This window comes from Diabrotica virgifera, chromosome 10, assembly GCF_917563875.1.
Source record: "Diabrotica virgifera virgifera chromosome 10, PGI_DIABVI_V3a".
Taxonomy (NCBI): Eukaryota; Metazoa; Arthropoda; class Insecta; order Coleoptera; family Chrysomelidae; genus Diabrotica; species Diabrotica virgifera.
Genome location: NC_065452.1, coordinates 5778991 through 5799725, shown reverse-complemented (window position 1 = coordinate 5799725; position 20735 = coordinate 5778991). Strand labels below are relative to the sequence as shown.

The 20735-nt window shown below is 32.3% G+C and overlaps 1 protein-coding gene across 1 annotated transcript in view; it reads left to right on the top strand.

The window, feature by feature from the left end:
* The first annotated feature begins 3134 nt into the window (after positions 1-3134).
* Positions 3135-20735, top strand: part of LOC114343434 (uncharacterized) — a 94000-nt gene continuing 76399 nt past the window's right edge. The window contains exons 1-2 of the mRNA XM_028294258.2: positions 3135-3544; positions 13807-14094. Coding sequence (XP_028150059.1) covers positions 13847-14094 — 248 coding nt within the window. The 5' untranslated portion in view covers positions 3135-3544; positions 13807-13846. The remainder of the gene's footprint in view (positions 3545-13806; positions 14095-20735) is intronic.

Here is a 20735-nt window from a genome sequence, read left to right as displayed (position 1 = left end):
AAACAGAAGTAGGATGTGCTATGTATGTGCAAAATACCAATCAACATAATAATTACAAATTATCTAGTATTAGTAGTATTTTTACAGCTGAGATTATAGCCATCGAAAAAGCTCTAGAATGGATCAAAGAGAATAATATTGAAAAAGCTGTGATAATAACAGACTCCAGATCTGCAATATATGCAATTGAAAACACTGATTTTAGTTCATACAAATCAAAAATAATTTGTCTAAAGTGGAAGTAGTATTTATATGGGTAAAAGGGCATGCCGGTATACTGGGTAATGAGAAAGTGGATGAGTTGGCCAAAGATGCAATAAAAAATGGTGAGATCCTAACTCAGATCTTATCGACAGATGCAATAAATGACGTCAAAGCTAGAATAAATAAAATATGGAAAAAACAATGGAAAAATATTTCACTCATATTAAAAAAATTATATTTTTGTTTACATCAAGAACTTCCTCCGCCACCTGAATACATATTTAAGTATAACCTGCCAAAGCAAGATATTTCTACTATCGTCAGATTAAAAACTCGACACGGAAAATATGAAGCACATTTGCACAAATTAGGAATACTTACCATATTTTCTTTGAATGCAAAATTAACGAGAGATATATAAATCAATTATATTACAATTTACGAATTACTTGGTAGTTGTGCACTTAAATCAGACTAAAAAAGTTAATTTTTTTGGAAAAAGTTACTCAAAAAGTTTATAATGAAAAATTGACGATACATTTGCATAATTATTTATTACTAATAAATGCATTTTTTATTCACTTTATTTAACCATGTTGAAAATATAGCTCATGCTCTTTCATTTGACACCTGTGGAATGGTTCTAACGTCATTTTTTTCTGACTTACGTCATTACAAAAAAATGCTTTCTGGGATAAACAATTTGAATACAATTTAAACAGTTGAATGAATCGCTTTGAAATTTAAGCACCAAAGAACCCTCATTTAATAAAAATTTCAAAGCTGTACACTAATTTTTACAACAGTTATTGCGAAAATATTTTTTTTTGCAATTCCGACCATTTTTCGCAATTATATTAACAATAAATGAGTATATCAAACTTTGTAATATGTCATTTTAAAGCTTTTTCTATAATCTCGAAGATATTTGTACTATAAAAATCATAGGTTTCACTGTTTTCCTTGATTTGAAAAAAAGGGAAAAATGCCATTTTTTGACAGTTAATTGTTTATAAATAAAAATGGCCGCCAGATCCTACGCAGGATATAGTTACAATATGTTCCTATGGGTATTGCCTTTCGAAAAAACGCTTCAGTACCCTGGCTGCTGAAGTGTCACGAACAGGGTATATTTTTGTCTTATTACCCTGGCCTATAGGGAGTATAATAACTGACGACGGGAGAATAGACGCTAAAATAGCAAACAGATGAACCAAATCGACACGAATACTTTATGCCTTAAATAAACCCATACTAGGACATAAAAACATACAAATGAAAGTGAAAAGAAAGATTCATAATACAATAGCAAGACCAGTAATAACCTCTGTAAGTGAACATTGGACAATACAGAAGAAACATGAGTGAAAAATAGAAGCCATGGATATGAAACACTTAAGAAAGATCGCAGGATAATCAAACTGAGATAGAATAAGAAATGAAAAAATAAGAAGAACGGAAATAGAGCCAATATTTATACCACATCCAAAATAAACAACTAGAATGGTATGAACATGTGATAAGAATGAAACCAGAAAGGATGCCCAGGAAAATTCTGGAAATTGGAAACACGACAAAAAGAAGAAGAGGGCTTCCCCGAAAGAATTGGAGGGATCAAATAGGGGACATAGGAAATACACGAGGGAAAACGAAAGAAGAAATGAAACGCATAGCCAAAAACAGAATAGAGTGGAATAATTGAGTTAAAGAAACAACCGACCATAATCCGACGCCGTAATAGGCATCAGTGGCGTACTGATAGATCAGCGGGCCCTGATTCCAGTTGGGATGCGGGCCCGCTCGCCCAATAAAAACGCGCATTGTATATCAAAGTTTTTAATAAACATTAAAATTTAATGTTTATTAAAAAATTAAAAGTAATTTCTGAAGCGGTAACGATTAATTTAATTTTTGATGCTAATTGGGAGTGATTTTTACGATTTTTTTTTACCGACAAAAAAATGAACCAACATTTTTTTGATCATAAGTTACTTACTTTGGATGTTAGAAACTTTTTAAAAAACAAAAATAAAGCTTCTTTCAAATACTTTAAAAAATTTGAGTTCTCCCCGAAAAAGCTTAATTTTTTAGTTATTTCACGTTGAAATATTCGATTTGGAATTTGACTAGTAGGAACTCACTTTTCATTAGCTACAACTTTGCTTCTACTGGTTCTACAGACCTTATACATACACCATTTTTTTTCACTTTTTTATATGCTATATTTTTGCTAATAATATTTTTTTGATAAAATACTTACTTTTTGAGTGGTTTGCGAAAAACCGCCTGCAACGTGGTTTTTTGTTGAAAAATAAATATTTTTATTCGCAAATAACTCGAAAAGTATTGACTTAGTGAAAAAACGGTACAGAAAAAAGTTGCTTAGAATTAGCTAGTTCATCCAATTCCGGACTTATCCAGTCCCTGTTTCTTAATAAATATTGTTTTTAAATTTTTTGATTTTGATATTGGTAGGTATTCTTCGTTTTTATTTATAAGTATCTACACAAAAATTAAAATTTATTAAGCGGTTAGATTTCCTAGTGTGTGTTGTGTAGGTACTTGTGTGGTTCAAAATGTTCATATCAAGTTAGAAACAAAAGAAAAAAGGGCGCTAGGACGGGCCCCTGTGGGGCCCGGGCTCTGGTTCCATGGAACCCGCAGAACCATGCTCAGTACGCCACTGATAGGCATAAGAAAAAGGACAACAAGAAGCATAAGTACTTATTTTTACAGCAATGCGTGAAAATATTTCTTATTTAAATAAAGGGTGTTTTCAAAGTAATAAAAAATATTTATGTGAAAGATTAGTTATTGCATTTTAAGAAAAAGAACATTGTTCATATGAATAATATGTGTGATAAGATTTCCCACTACAATTTTGCTAAACAGGCAATTATTTGCTTTATAATACATTATCTATCACTTAGGTAATGATTAAACGCAAATAATAATTAAAACAAAATAAAACCACTTATGCCGTTTCTAAGGGCCGTTGCTGCAATTTAAAAACAAAACCTTATTTTTTAAACAGTGATATATTTCTATGATTAGTTCATATTTAGTCATAAATATATAATATATGTGTACTATAATTCTTGAAAATTTCGACATCTAGCACCGATGACTAATTTAAAAGTAATCTACCTGCTTGTTTATTTTCTGATCGGATTAGATAACTCACTTTTATCAGCATGAACAGATAACTGAACTAGTCCCATGAATATAGATATACAGTTTCTACCATTAATACTTACGTGTATTAGAAATTATCAGTTACATTTACCTTAGTAAAAGTTGTTATACAGTGATATGTTTGTATTATAAAATTTGTAATAAGGTAAGTAGTTTTTGAGTTTGAAATAGAACGACCCACCTACTCGTACCAATATTGTGTAGCTACTGCAGTATGTTACGCCTGTCTAGATAAAATTACCTGATTTACCTACATATAGATAAGAACAATTTGAAACTAGAGCAACTCTAATAATATAAAAAAAAATCTGTTAATTGTTTTCATATTCGTACTTCCAGAATAAAATTTTAATATCAAATCAATAGGTATAATATTGTTTTATCTTCGTATCTCTTTATCTTTAAGTGACATTTGTATACATTGAAAATTCACGTTATGACTTAAAAGGGTGCCACTATAGTATGCGGTCTACCGTGGAGTTTCTGCAATACCTTGCAGTCTACCTGTATGGCCAAACAACACCATAATATTTTCTCAGATTGGTTTGCACACAATAATTAAAGGCAACAAACGGAAATAAGTTTGTAGGCTGTATATAGATAGGATATTTTTTTTTAATTCTTGGTTAGGGTGTCTTCATGACTTTTTTAACTAGAATAATTGAGAGCTTAAAGTAAGGTGCATGAATTTCTTATTTAATAATAATTAGACAGCATTGTTTGATAAATATAAATATCGTTGATCTGTATATTTATCAGTCAACGATATTAGGTTACGTATAAATTTATTTTGTACATAGTTGGTACCTTTTATTTGTACATTATTAGAGTCATCTTTTACTTTCATTTATTTTCCTTTAAATGTTTATTACTTGCGAAAAAATATTTATATGAGGGCCGGCACGTCGATTTAATGGATTTACGCGGCCAAAATTATTTTACAGCATATTTCTACTAAAACTGGTACAAACAAAAAAAAATATTGTTTTTTAAAAATTGACTTGTATTTTTCATAGAAAAATCAAAATTTAAAATTATTACAAAATATGCAGGTTTTTACTTATACCTCAGTCGGTATCTGACAGATCGGTCTCAGTATTTGGGATCACCCGGTAGATAACAGCATTCGAAATGTTTTAGAACTAAATGAGCTTGGTTTGATCCTTTTCTGTACACGTTTTTTGCTGCTTAAAATTGTTAATAGTGGGTCAGAAGTTAAAAGAAGTTTAATGTCCTGTAGGCATCTCTGCATTTCCTTGCACTAGCTGGGATCTCTGAGATCTCTTTTGGTATTTTTGAAGCATTCCTTTTTCCACGAGCCTGTAATGTCTGTGCTGCATGAACGATAACTTCACCATCAAGCAAAGAACGTATTTCTTCCGTTTTTCTTCTTTTTATCCTTTCACTGGAATGCTCAAATAATTTAGAAAGCCGACTTGGTTCCATTTATTTGTTTTCTATCAGTTTTAAATGTTCCAACTAACCAATCTTTATTTACTATACAGCATGTTTTCGTGAGTCTTTAACCATTTCTCTATCATCGCCGTTTTAAAATATGCAGGTTTCTACTTATACCTCAGTCGGTATCTGACAGATCGGTCTCAGTATTTGGGATCACCCGGTAGATAACAGCATTCGAAATGTTTTAGAATTAAATGAGCTTGGTTTGATCCTTTTCTGTACACGTTTTTTGCTGCTTAAAATTGTTAATAGTGGGTCAGAAGTTAAAAGAAGTTTAATGTCCTGTAGGCATCTCTGCATTTCCTTGCACTAGCTGGGATCTCTGAGATCTCTTTTGGTATTTTTGAAGCATTCCTTTTTCCACGAGCCTGTAATGTCTGTGCTGCATAAACGATAACTTCACCATCAAGCAAAGAACGTATTTCTTCCGTTTTTCTTCTTTTTATCCTTTCACTGGAATGCTCAAATAATTTAGAAAGCCGACTTGGTTCCATTTATTTGTTTTCTATCAGTTTTAAATGTTCCAACTAACCAATCTTTATTTACTATACAGCATGTTTTCGTGAGTCTTTAACCATTTCTCTATCATCGCCGTTTTAAAATATGCAGGTTTCTACTTATACCTCAGTCGGTATCTGACAGATCGGTCTCAGTATTTGGGATCACCCGGTAGATAACAGCATTCGAAATGTTTTAGAATTAAATGAGCTTGGTTTGATCCTTTTCTGTACACGTTTTTTGCTGCTTAAAATTGTTAATAGTGGGTCAGAAGTTAAAAGAAGTTTAATGTCCTGTAGGCATCTCTGCATTTCCTTGCACTAGCTGGGATCTCTGAGATCTCTTTTGGTATTTTTGAAGCATTCCTTTTTCCACGAGCCTGTAATTTCTGTGCTGCATGAACGATAACTTCACCATCAAGCAAAGAACGTATTTCTTCCGTTTTTCTTCTTTTTATCCTTTCACTGGAATGCTCAAATAATTTAGAAAGCCGACTTGGTTCCATTTATTTGTTTTCTATCAGTTTTAAATGTTCCAACTAACCAATCTTTATTTACTATACAGCATGTTTTCGTGAGTCTTTAACCATTTCTCTATCATCGCCGTTTTAAAATATGCAGGTTTTTACTTATACCTCAGTCGGTATCTGACAGATCGGTCTCAGTATTTGGGATCACCCGGTAGATAACAGCATTCGAAATGTTTTAGAATTAAATGAGCTTGGTTTGATCCTTTTCTGTACACGTTTTTTGCTGCTTAAAATTGTTAATAGTGGGTCAGAAGTTAAAAGAAGTTTAATGTCCTGTAGGCATCTCTGCATTTCCTTGCACTAGCTGGGATCTCTGAGATCTCTTTTGGTATTTTTGAAGCATTCCTTTTTCCACGAGCCTGTAATGTCTGTGCTGCATGAACGATAACTTCACCATCAAGCAAAGAACGTATTTCTTCTGTTTTTCTTCTTTTTATCCTTTCACTGGAATGCTCAAATAATTTAGAAAGCCGACTTGGTTCCATTTATTTGTTTTCTATCAGTTTTAAATGTTCCAACTAACCAATCTTTATTTACTATACAGCATGTTTTCGTGAGTCTTTAACCATTTCTCTATCATCGACTTTTTAAAATATGCAGGTTTTTACTTATACCTCAGTCGGTATCTGACAGATCGGTCTCAGTATTTGGGATCACCCGGTAGATAACAGCATTCGAAATGTTTTAGAATTAAATGAGCTTGGTTTGATCCTTTTCTGTACACGTTTTTTGCTGCTTAAAATTGTTAATAGTGGGTCAGAAGTTAAAAGAAGTTTAATGTCCTGTAGGCATCTCTGCATTTCCTTGCACTAGCTGGGATCTCTGAGATCTCTTTTGGTATTTTTGAAGCATTCCTTTTTCCACGAGCCTGTAATGTCTGTGCTGCATGAACGATAACTTCACCATCAAGCAAAGAACGTATTTCTTCCGTTTTTCTTCTTTTTATCCTTTCACTGGAATGCTCAAATAATTTAGAAAGCCGACTTGGTTCCATTTATTTGTTTTCTATCAGTTTTAAATGTTCCAACTAACCAATCTTTATTTACTATACAGCATGTTTTCGTGAGTCTTTAACCATTTCTCTATCATCGCCGTTTTAAAATATGCAGGTTTTTACTTATACCTCAGTCGGTATCTGACAGATCGGTCTCAGTATTTGGGATCACCCGGTAGATAACAGCATTCGAAATGTTTTAGAATTAAATGAGCTTGGTTTGATCCTTTTCTGTACACGTTTTTTGCTGCTTAAAATTGTTAATAGTGGGTCAGAAGTTAAAAGAAGTTTAATGTCCTGTAGGCATCTCTGCATTTCCTTGCACTAGCTGGGATCTCTGAGATCTCTTTTGGTATTTTTGAAGCATTCCTTTTTCCACGAGCCTGTAATGTCTGTGCTGCATGAACGATAACTTCACCATCAAGCAAAGAACGTATTTCTTCTGTTTTTCTTCTTTTTATCCTTTCACTGGAATGCTCAAATAATTTAGAAAGCCGACTTGGTTCCATTTATTTGTTTTCTATCAGTTTTAAATGTTCCAACTAACCAATCTTTATTTACTATACAGCATGTTTTCGTGAGTCTTTAACCATTTCTCTATCATCGCCGTTTTAAAATCTCGAAATCTTTGTTTTAAAATGATTAAATTATCAGATATAACAGTTCAATAAGTGAATTTCCAAATATTCTAATTTGTCCTCTAGATTAGGAAAATCTTGTAGCTCTATTTGGTCGCAAAGATATTTACGAAGCACTATGTTTAGGCCAGAGCATTCACCAGATGTAGCTAAAACAAAAAAAAATAGTAACTTATTGTAATTAAAACAAATAAGTAGGTACTTTTATTTTTGTGACGTCATCATATATAGCAAAATTAAAAACCCCTGTATTTCGGGCATCCGCAGCTATCCGCAGCTAAATTGTACGCCATTAATTAGCCAAATATATGCAGTATGCTATAAAATAAATAGTATTGCTCGATCGGAGGCGATAATATAACTAAATGTCTTATAAACATAAAAATTAAACAGAAATGTCACTATAAAATGGCTTGTTTTTGACTTTCTAAAAATAATATAAAATAACAGTAAACTTTCTATAGATATTAAAAAAAATGTTCATTCTTACCTAAATCATTCGATTCCATCACAATCACTTTGAAAAAGAAGGTGAATATTACAAAATGTCACAATTTTTATAAAGTTGACTACTAAGCTAAGAGAACAAAAATTCACTAACAGCTACATGCGCGCACATTCGCACGTGCACACGTGCGCGGTGAATAATTCTGGAGCGGGGATAGTAAGTTTTTGTTAAGACAAACCATAATGTGTCTCTAGGATGAGTTTTGAATTTTTTACGTCACTTTTGAAATTTGACTTTTGACCGGCTAATTATTTAAAATCAACCCATGTGGCGGCGTAGTTCAGGCGGTAGTATGCTTGACTCGCGTGCTGGTAGGCCGCGGTTCAAATTCTAGCACCGACAAGACCAACTAGACATTTCTAAAATGTCTACAGGCCTCAGGTCGACAGCCTGAAAATAATGAGTACCTTGGGTAAAACTAGGGGTAATAATAGGCGGTTGAAGCGTAGCACTGGACCTGTTACCTTCCTTGTATACCGTAGGCCCTAAATATAGCAGTCTACCCTGCTATAATCACAAAGCCGCGTCAGCGGTATAAAACGGGAGACTACTACTGAATTTTTTACAAGAGTTTTCTTGCATTTCATTAGTTTGCGCAAACATTTCAGGAGTTTTCAGTTTGCCATCAATAGACCGCATTCTGTAATAGAGCTATATACACGTTCGTTCTTGGAATGTTCGTGCTTGTTCTATATTTACTTCTTCTATTTTTATGTTTATCTTATCTTCTTCTTCCTTTTCCCCATGACCATAACTTTTGTTTTATTTCTATTACTTGTCATTCCGTATTTTTTTGGTGTTTCATTCCATATTTCTATATTTCTTTGTAGTTGTTTCTCATTTTTGGCCAATAGGACGACGTCATCGGCGAATGCTCCTTCTGAAATGTCTACTCTTCTTAAATTTCTATAACCCACAGGCATTTTTTTCATTTTTACTTTACATTCTTTAATTATCTCATCCATGTAAATTATAAACAGTGTTGGACTTAATCCTCCTCGTTGTCTTAGTCCCTCGTTCGTAGTAAATGGTTTTGATGGTCTCGTTTGGCTGATCATATAATTCACATTGTTGTAATTGTTCTTAATTACCCTTATCATTTTGTTACTTATACCTCTCTTCACTATTATTTTCCATAGTTTTTGCCTTGGTACCGTGTCAAAAGCCTTTTCAAGATCTATTTAAGCCATATACATTTTTTTCTCCTGTTGCTGATATTTTTCTATTATTTGCTTGATTGTAAATATATGATCCTGGGTGCTTCTGCCTTTTCTGAAACCGCTTTGTGATTCCTCGAGTGTGCTGTCAATTTTTTTCCGATTATTCTTTTGTTCAGTATTTTTTCGTATATTTTTATGGCAGTGCTTAACAGTGATATTCCTCTGTTATTGTTGTAATTTGTTCTATCGCCCTTTTTATAAATCGGCACTATCTGTGCCCTCTACCATTCCATCGGTATCTGTTCTTCTCTCCAAACTGCATTAAATATTTTTAATAATAGCTCTGTTGCATTTTGTCCCATTTTTTTATCATTTCACTGGTTATTCTGTCATAGTCTGGTGCTTTTCCGTTTTTCATATCTGCAATAGCTTCTTGCAGTTCATTTATTGTTATAAGGTCTACATTATCTACTTCTATTCTTTGGTTTGCTACATTGTTTTCTTCTTGATAGCAGTGAGTTTGTAGCATCTATTGGAAATATTCTCTCCATCTGTTCATTATTTTATTTTCTTCTGTAAGAATTTCGCCAGTTTTATCCTTTATGTTTTCTATTTCTTGAATTCTTTCTTTTCTCATTAATTTTAATACCCCATAGAACAGTTTTTATTCTCTTTACTGTTTGTTTCCATATTTTCTCCAAATTCTGTCCATTTGTCCTTCTTTGCCTTTGTAACCAGTTCGTTTCTACATAGATTTTTTAATAATCTGAATATCCTAATGTCATGCTCTGAAAGATGTAATAGACGAATTTTTTGTGTTTGGTAGTGTCGAACGCTTCTTCACAGTCGATAAAGCAGGTTAAACATATTTTTGTTGATCCAGGCATTATTGAACCAAGACGTGCATTGCAAAGAGGGGCTACCACATCTAAAGCCAGTGTTCTATTTATATTTTGTTCTAATTTTATTCGTTATCTAGAATGGATAATACGGAAGATCAAAGAATATACAGAATATACAATATTGGTTTTGGCTCTTAAGCAATTTTTATATTAATTGTTATTTTTATGTTTTGGTGCTTATCCACAACAAAACATTGTCAATTTTTAAGATAGGGTTACGTTTTGTAGATTTCGTTCTAATGAATATATAAATTGTATGTACTTACTTAATAATTAAATCGTAAAATTTTACACCTACATATCGACTGCAGATCTAATTTTCAGTTTTAGTGCAGTTTGGTGTTGTTAGATTATCTTTTTATTAAGTATATATTTATCTCAAATCTTATTAAAGCAACTCTCATTTTTGCCTTTGTTCGTTTAGATTAGTTATTTTTTAAGGACAAAGTGTGAATAGTTTTAATAGGTAATTCATGATTCGATATTATTCATATAATTATTGGTAAAGTCACATTCCGAAATAATTATTCATGATACGAATCAAAATTTTGATGATAATTATCCTTGACAGTTCACGGTTGTTGTAAAGAAAGATATCTCTCAAAAACAACAAGGTCAAATATTTTAAAATTGGTGACCTCCCACCTGAAAATGTTTGAACCTACGGAGTATTTTTGATGTCTAAATATATAAATAATGGTCTAAGAGCTAGCAACGTTTTCGAGAAATCATTTTAAGACGGCTGATTCTTTCATATATTGTTCCCTATGCTTCCTCGAACACCGTACCGGCCATCTGGCTGCTGATACAGGTTGCGTTCATTACTGCGCAGCACACCTGTACAGGTAAACACAAAATCAGGGTGATTGATTAGTGTGAAAAAGCTTAGTAGATCCGCTATAGTAATAGATAGCAATAAAAGTTAATAACAAAAATTGTAGCTAACTTTGCGCTTCACATTACAAAATTAGTTAGAATGTTACAGGGTGTTCGATAACATAGTGGCAGACCAAACTTTTGTTTTTTTTTTAATGGAACACCCCATATTTTATTTTATATTCGAAACCTTCTTAACTTTCCCATCACAAAAATATAAAGATTTGTTGAAGTTATACTTCTTTAGGCGCGATTGAGATTGAGGGTGAATTTATATTGATCTTCGCGCATGCGCACACCGACAATTTGGTATTAGTCTTTATACGGGCTCTGATTGGGTGTTAAAATGATCTGTCAATAATTGTTCAATATGGAGGTTATCGGTAAACAAAAATGTTGTATATTATATTAGTTTTTATTGTTGTGAGGACAGAAATAAAATCAAATTTATAATTATAGTGACTTTTAAATAGTTTTGAAAAGCCACAGGTACGTAATTCTAAATGTTTCAGTTGTATTCCAATAAAAAATTATCTTCATAACTATTTGGAAAATGTAAAAAAATAATGTACTTACCTAGTACTTGCTATGCTATACCCCTAGTAGGCAATGCTTTAATTTACATAATCTGATTACGAACAAACTTTCTACAAATTTTCATCTAATGTATCGTTTTCTTACTCTATATATTGTTGTATTTTAATTCGACAAAAATCAAACTAATAAAAATTCATATAAAAAATAAATGTAATTATATGTTAAAAAGAAACTTATCAAACCTGTCGGGATTCTAGCCTATCGGGATTTTGGCCGTCGGGATTTTGGGGTAGACCCGTTTCTGATGCGTCACTGGTGATACGCGCACTAGTATATGCTTCTGCCTAATGCGGGTATACGCGCACTAGTATATGCTTCTTCATTCCCTTCCATACCTATATGAGATGGTATCCACAGGAAGTGAATTCTTCTGAAATTTTCTTGAGCTTTCATTAATTCGGCCTTGATCATTTTCTCAATGGGGTGTTTACGGTATACATTTTGCATAGCTTTGACTGCGCTGATATAGTCAGAAAGGACTAGACAACAAGGGATGTTTTTAGTATTTACTTACTTGATGGCTTTGAACAAACCAAATAGTTCTGCAGTACAGATGCTGGAATTTAGAGGAAGTTTAGATTGAAAATTGTCATTTGGTGTTACCACTGCTGCTCCAACGCCAAGTTCACTTTTGGATGCATCTGTATAAATTTTAATCCACTCATTGTATTGTTGATCTAGGATTGAATTTAGTTTGACTTTAAAAATAATAGGACTAGTTTCACGTTTATTATATTATATACTTAACGCTGTAATGACTTTGGGCTGTTCGATATTCCAAGGTAGATAGTAATTGGAATTCGTTTGAAATACTGTTGGGAATTGAATGTTCAGTCTGGAACTATATAATCGGATTCTCTCGTAGTAAGGTTTGGGGGCACGGGACTTATTATTGTAATAATTGATATATTTGTTATTAAAAGTATTACGGAAGAGGGATTTCTTTATATTTGAGACTATAGATGTAGCATGTGCTAGAGCTAAGTATATTCTTCGGTAGTTTAGAGGTGGTTCGCCGGCTTCGCTCAGTATGCTTTCGTAGGGAGTTGTCCGGAAGGCTCCAAGTGCAATTCTAATACCAGCATTGTGTATGCTGTCAAGTTTTTTAAGTAATGTTTTTGAAGCAGATGCATATGCAATAATTGATCCATAATCTAATTTAGATCTAATTAGTATTTTATATATTCTCAACAGAGTTTCCTGATCTGATCCCCAATTTTGGGTTGCCAAGGTTTCATGCTGGAAAGAACTGAAGGTGATGATCGATGAGCTTCATAGAGAATCCTTAAAAAAAGGACTAAAAATGAACTTGACTTGAGTAAAACTAAGCTAATGTCGAACAAAGATGATCAACCAACGATAACCATCCAAGGAACAAAAGTGGAACATGTAAAAGAATATATATATCTAGGTCAGAATATCAAGGTAAACAAAGAAAACCAAACTACCGAAATAAGCAGACGAGTAAGAATGGGATGGGCTGCATTCGGAAAACTCTCATATATACTAAAAGACAAAAAGATACCACAATACCTTCGAACCAAAGTGTGCGATTCTTGTATCCTTCCCTTTCTCACTTACGGAGCTCAAACCTGGACATTTACAAAAATGAACATGGACAAGATTAGAAAAACTCAAAGAGCCATGGAACGACAGATGCTTGGTATCTCACTCATAGATCGGCAAACAAACGAAGCAACCCGAAACAAAACAAAAGTAAGGGATGCCGTGGAACAAGCGGCTAAATTAAAATGGAAATGGGCTGGACACAACGAACGTCTCGAAAATGGTAGATGGAGCAAGAAAGTTGGAAACTGGCGACCGTACGAAGCGAAGAGACCAAGAGGAAGACCTCAAATGCGCTGGAGCGATGACATCAGAAGAGTCGCAGGACCAATGTGGAAACGCCTCACACACAACAGAGATGAATGGCGAGAAATGGGAGAGGCCTTTATTCGACATTTCGAATAGAAAAAAGGCTATAAAAAAAAAGGTTTTCATTAGATTCGGTCTTTTATGACATGTTAAATTTGTTTGTTTTATATGTTCCTGCCAAGTAAAAAATATATTTATTGTTCTCTACTCAAACAAGTATTTATCGTCTTTACTTCACATATATTTACAAGGCTTAGGTTTTATCAGTACCTTATCTTAATCTATTAATTATCAATTCTGTGAAAACATAAAATATTGGTGAAACATGTCAGGTGCCTAGATAAATTATTTCTGATTGATATTTTTCAGATACAGTGTTTAACGTTGTTACACTCCATACCATTTCAAAATGCGTCTGAAATTAAATGTTGAAATAATAGTACTGCTAGCTCTTCCTGTGGTTATTCAGTGCCAGTTAAACGCAGTCAAGTCTGAAGTCTTAGCAATTTGTTACAATGAATCCGCCATTCCTGGGATTACCATTGCTAATAATAGGCCACCAGCCACTTTGAATGTTTTCCTGGAAATATTACGAAGAATAGAAGATGCTAACCCAGCGATGGGAATCAATAACTTGGCAGCTTTATTGATACAAAAGTAAGAATTAAAATTTTTATTTTTAATTACAATAGATACTTTATCTATAGTATATTTCACGAATTCGCGACTATTTTGGATTAGTGATAAATAGTCCAGGGTACTAAGGATCTTCTCGGGACACTCAAAGATCCAGGTAGCTGACTACTTTTTTAGTTATTGTAGACCTATAGCAAGAAAATCTACCTAATTCCTGCCTAGAGTTCGCGTTCGTTTTTTAATTATGAACAATTTAGTGCAAAAATCGCGATTTATTGGATTTTTTGCACTCCATTCAAAAACTAAATAGTTGACATAAAATTACAATATTTATTTTTTTAGAACATTGAAAAACCTTCAAAATGCCGATTTTTGAAAGTTAAAAAGTTAATTTGTTGCTACGCAAACTGCAAAATAAAAAAAATCGTTATTTGTTAATCGTAACTTTTAGTAAAACTACCTTAGAACTTTAGTGTTTCACCCAAAGTTGGATATTGGGGTACTTAACAAACCCTCAAAATTTGAGACCGATCCATTAATTAGTTTAAGAGTTATTCTATTTGTTTATCTCAGAGACCTTTATTTTGCAATAAGATAAGACAGAAAATAATGAAGATAGTACAATTCTAAGTATGCCAAATGAAAGTAAAAGAGTGTTAGTATCAAAATGTATTAAAAAAAGATAAAAAAAATTAACATTGTCAAAAATCCTAATGCCAAATTTTTAAAATTTTGTCGTTTATAAACATTTAGAATAACTTTAAAAATGTTGTCCGTAAAAACAATCTTTTTATATATTCGAAAAGATAGTATTTTAACACGAATTTTCAAATAAAAAAATTTAGCCTGGGCTCATTTGGGACAAAGTTAGCCATATGTTTTTTTTAATTCACAGCTAATTTGTTTATAATAATTAAGGAATCTCATTAATGCTACTTTAAAGAATTTGATTTGTATTTTTTCTTAAAAAATTTACACAAACATTAGACCTCCACAGCACCATCTACGATTTTTCAAAAATGTAGTGAAAACGATTACTAGGGGGAAGCTACAAATCCAGAGTTAAAATACCGAAAAAGCAATTTCAAACGAATATAATTTGCTGTATCTCCGGATCAACTCAATGGATTTTGATCTTTCTTTTTTTAATTAGTATGTAAATTTTACGTACATTACAAATATGCGATTTTTTTATAAATTTATTAATTAATAAACAGTACAATTTGTTTAAACAATTCTTGAAAAAATATTTTTTTACAAAAATCTATTTTTTCAATCATAGTATCATTAATGATCACAGAAAAAGTTAAATTACACTTTAATAAATAAATGATTTTTATTAGATAACTAGCTGACCCGGTGAACTTCGTTGCACCTTAGATAATGTGTCATAATTAGATAATGTGTCATAATTTTAATTCTAGATCAATTGGTCGAAGGCAATTGCTAGAGATCAATAACTCAAAATCAGCTGCTCGAAAATGAATTGCTCGATATAAAAATTTATCGAAATACAAATTACTCGAATAAAAAAGAAAATTATATGTCCAAATATTTATTCACAATAATGCAAAATTTGTAGGTATATAAGAGAGGTACATTTAATAGGACAAATTATGTGATATTCCACCTATATAATCACAGATATTAATTTGTGGTTCATAATAATTGTTTTATCAACACTATCTCTATATCTTCTATGACCATTTTGAGGTTGTTTGCCACTTATGTATACTCTTTCTCAGAGGCATCTTTCAGTGCATCACAGTTTTTCGATTTCTTTCTAACGCATTAAGTTGGAAGTGACAGAAAAAAGGTACGTCCGTGATCACAGTTTTTTATAACATTTATTCTAATTGTTGATAGATGGCGCTATAATCGAACAAAAAATGATTTACGAATTATATATACGACTATAATCTGTACAATTTATAAGACTATACAAATCAAAGAAAATACTATTTTATAAATGCAATAAACACATTTAATTTGTTTTTATACCAAATTGCAAATTAAAGAGTTAAACTGCAATACCCTTTTCATATTTGGCTGATTACGATTCTGACAACTGTCACATTTAACTTAAATGTCAGATTATAATAAATATTGTAAATGTGTATTATCACGGACTTACCTTTTTTTGCGGTCACTTGTGACATACTGAAAATGCCTCTGAAAAGGACCATACTGTTCAATTTTTAGTTAATTTAAACTTTGTTCTTGTTCTAGAGCGGAAATAAATTTCCGCCGTTATTTTTCTTATATTTCCAAAGCTCAAACATATTTTAGATTTATACTAAAGATGTTTTCAGCATAAATTAATAGGGCTTTTCATCGATTGTCATTTGTTTCGAGCTTCTGTCAGGTGTCACATAATATTAATATATCTACGTCATACGTCTTTGGTTTGTATCATTGTTATATACCAATAACGTATGACGTAAATATGTTAATATTATGTGACACATGACAGAAGCTCGAAACAAATGACTGTGAATGAAAAGCCCTATATACGATTATATACGTGGAATATCATATAATTTGTCCTGTTATACTATCTTTCTTATGTCTATATTTTGTATTATTGTGAATATGTAAATATTTTGGATATACAATTTTCTTTTTTATTCGAGCAGTTGACTTCGAGTAAATGTGGCCTTTCGGCAGTTGCTTTTCTCTGGAATAATTGTATAAACTCTAAAAAACGTATATGTTCTACAAAATATTTTATAGAAAAATTTTTTGATTAACAATAGCCATTGATTTTATGCTTCTGTATTTTGATAAAATTTTAAAAGCATTATAAAGAGTAAACTGACGGACGGACCTATTGAGACAGAGAGCGAAGTGTTCTTTGAAAAATTTGATTATTATAGCAGAGATACACGCCTTCGCCAAAATTTTGATTATTATACCAGAGATGCGCCTCCACCAAAAGCATCTGCCAAAATTTTGATTATACCAGATATGCGTCTCTGCCAAAATTTTGATTATTATACCAGAGATGTGCCTGCACCAAAAGCATCCGCCAAAATTTTGATTATACCAGATATGCGCATCCGCCAAAATTTTGATTATTATACCAGAGACATGGTCCTTCGGCAAAATTTTGAAATATTATTTGTACATTACAAATAGTAATCGTAAAGTTAAAAACTTCATATTTTCACGGATTTTAGTACAATTTTCGCTCGTTCTTCTCGTGTGCTTAACGTCGTCTCTCGTGTTGTGCTACGGCCTCGTTTTGTTATCTCGGAAACTAATTGAGCTAGAGAGACGATTTATATACCGTTGGATAGCGAATTAGGGAGTCTAACTGCCAAATTACATGAAAATCGGTCAAGATTCTCTGCGAAAGAGAATTTTATATAATATATAGATGTAAAATATTTAAACGGCTATTAAAAAATAACGGTTAAAGATAAAAAAGTGAAAATTTAGGATTGTATGTATATTTTGGTTCTACATCGTATAAAATTAAGAAAAAAGAGTTTGTCCAAAAAAATTTAAAAAAATTTCGGGGGGGCAGGCCCCCTTTTCACTTAGGTAGACCGTACCACTTCAGAAACTATCCCGGGCTCATGCACAACAACTTTGATTAAGGTCATCATACGATTAAATGCATAGTTTGAAAGTCTATAGGGTACATACATACATATAAACATTCATTTTTATTTATTAAAGTATACCTTAACTTTTTCCATGATTAATAGGGCTAGTATGATTAAAATCATGGATTTTTGGGAAAAAATTATTTTTTTCAAAAATTGTTTAAACAAATTAGACTGTTTATTAATTAATAAATATCTAGACAAATTGCATATTTGTAATGTACAGAAAAATTACATATAAATTAAAAAGAGGACGATCAAAATATATTTAGTAAATCCCGAGATAGAAAATGATAGCAGTTTTAAGTTGCTTTTTTAGTTTTTGAACTCGTGCATTTGTCGGCTCCCAGCTCCCCCTTTACTTATCACGACTAATCACGAATTGAACTACATTTTTAAAAATTCGTGTAAAATACCAGCTTTTCTAATATGTAAAATGACTTTTTCTACGGACAATATTTTTAAAGTTATTCTAAATATTTTTAAACTACAAAATTTCACAAATTTCGCATTAGGATTTTTGACTATATTAGATAATTTTATTTATCGTTTTTAGTACATTTTGATAGTATCAGGTTTCTACTTTAATTTGGCATATGCAGAATTGCCATATCTTCATTATTTTCTGTCTTATGTTATTGCAAAATAAAGGTCTGTGAGGTAAACAATTAGAATAACTCTTAAACTAATTAATGGATCGGTCTCAAATTTTGAGAGTTTGTTAAGTACCTCAATACCCAACTTTGTGTGAAACACTAAAGTTCTACGCTAGTTTTAGTAAAAGTTATTAACAAATAACGATTTTCACTTATTTTGCAGTTTGCGTAGCAACAAATTAACTTTTGAACTTTCAAAAATCGGCATTTTTAAGGTTTTTAATGTTCTAAAAAATTAAATTTTGTAATTTTATGTCAACTATTTAGCTTTTGAATGGGGTGAAAAAAATCGAAAAAATCGCGATTTTTGCACTAAATTGTTAATAAGTAAAAAACGGACGCGAAGTCTAGGCAGGAAACAGGTAGGTTTTCATCATATAGGTATACAATAACTAAAAAAGTAGTCAGCTACCTGGAAATTTGGGTGTCCCGAACATGGTCTATTTCTAGCTTATTATCCTGGACTAAAAAGTCCTGACTTAAACGGTCCGCAGTGCTGAGAAAGTTAATAGCAAATTCTCCCAATATTTGAAGCACTGTTGGAGACGAGCAAAAATACGGTTTTAACTGATAACGTATTTTACATTCATTTAGATAAATATACAATTATTAGTGCAAAAATAGAAGAAAAATACTAATAATTTTCTAAACAATAAAAGAATTAATTCTATTATTTATAAATCGTAGTTTAAGTATTTACTGATAAAGTAATAACAATAGCACTCAAAACTTTTCTTAATGAGAAACTGTAAACATATTATCTTCCAGTATAATAAAGAATTAGATTCATAGTCATAATCACTGTCGTCGGTACCTTCATTTAGATTGTAAATGACGACAGGGTAAACTGCTTCGATGCAATTTCCACGCATCTAGCATTCTTCTATTACCTTTTCACATTTCCTCAGACTTTTCTCCCAAATTGCAGAAGTAGCAGTAGGGGAAACCGGGGCTAGTTGTCACAGTTTTTGGTTCAGGCTCTGTAACTCAGACACTTTTTATTTTTTTTAATCAAACTTTTTCCACATAATTAGTTAAAATGTAGGCTACCCATTCATATTTTTCTAAAATTGTAGATACGAGTGGTTAAAATGATACGATGGTTTAACCTTCGACAGGATTTGTGTGACAACATACCCTTAGATGGGGCATGTTGTCACAGTACCTGGGGCAAATTGTCACAGTATTACAAAAATAAAGCAAATGTGAAATATAACGTTTTTATTCAAAGAAGAACTTACAAACTTAAAAATAACTACATATCGTCCTCTGAGTCACAATTGTGGCACACATAAAATTTATTTCCAGGTGTCCATTGTTTGCATGCTGTACGTTAGTCCAACTTTCTATAGAAGCACAATAAAGTTCTCCGCAAACAAGCCATATACAGTCTTATTTGTTCGATGAAATGTCTTCTTTTTTTTTGGCCCTACTTTTTTTGGGTAGCAGGCAGATTCATTTTAACGCTTTTCTTGTTTTGTATATTTTTTTGTTCTGTTTAGACTTTTCGTCCTGCACAATTTCATCCTTAACTGGAGTATCTGTTAGTATTGATGATGTGCGTTTTTTACGTTGAATGCAGTTGGTCCTGTTCGCAGTCTTTGGGAAAGGACGAACCGTTTCTATAGACAGCCCTCCATTAAATCCTCCGGGTGTTGTCATTTACAACTATTATTTTTTTTTACCTATAGTAAATCCGAGGGACCTAAAAATTAAAACGTGTAAAATTCTTCAACTCTTGATCAACACAGGGAGAATATACCTACCTGTTTTAAGAAAAGAAAATTATTAGTTTAAACGGCTCTCAAAGTATTCTTACCTGCAAGGTTTTCATTCGGATCTTAATTTTCTTGGATGTTGACAAATTGATTATTTGGTGTCTTTTGAATGTTCTCACTGCTTGTCTGTAGGTTTTCTAAATTATCTAACCCACGATCTTCGTTTCCTGTACATATTAGTTCATTTTTTCCTCCTAGGGTGTCAGGTGTGCCCACTTCCGTTGCATTTGGGTTCTTTCGATCGGTAACGTAACTGGGGAGGAAGTCTTGTTCTGAGAATATCATCATCATTCTCTTTGTCTTATCCCTATGCGGGGTCGGCTTCCCTAATTGCATTTATCCACACAATTCTATCTTAAGTCATATCAATGTTAATCCCCTTTACCAAAATTTCCTGCATTATCATCTCTCCCCAGGCCTTCTTTGGTCTTCCTCTCCTACTCCTTCCAGGAATCTGCACTTCAGCTATTCTTCGTATTGGGTGATTAACGTCTCGACGTTGAACATGACCAAACCATCTTAACCTATGCTCTCTCATTTTGGCGTCAATTGGTGCCACACCTAGACTTCCCCCTAATATACTCAATTCTAATTTTATCCTTCTTTATCACTCCACT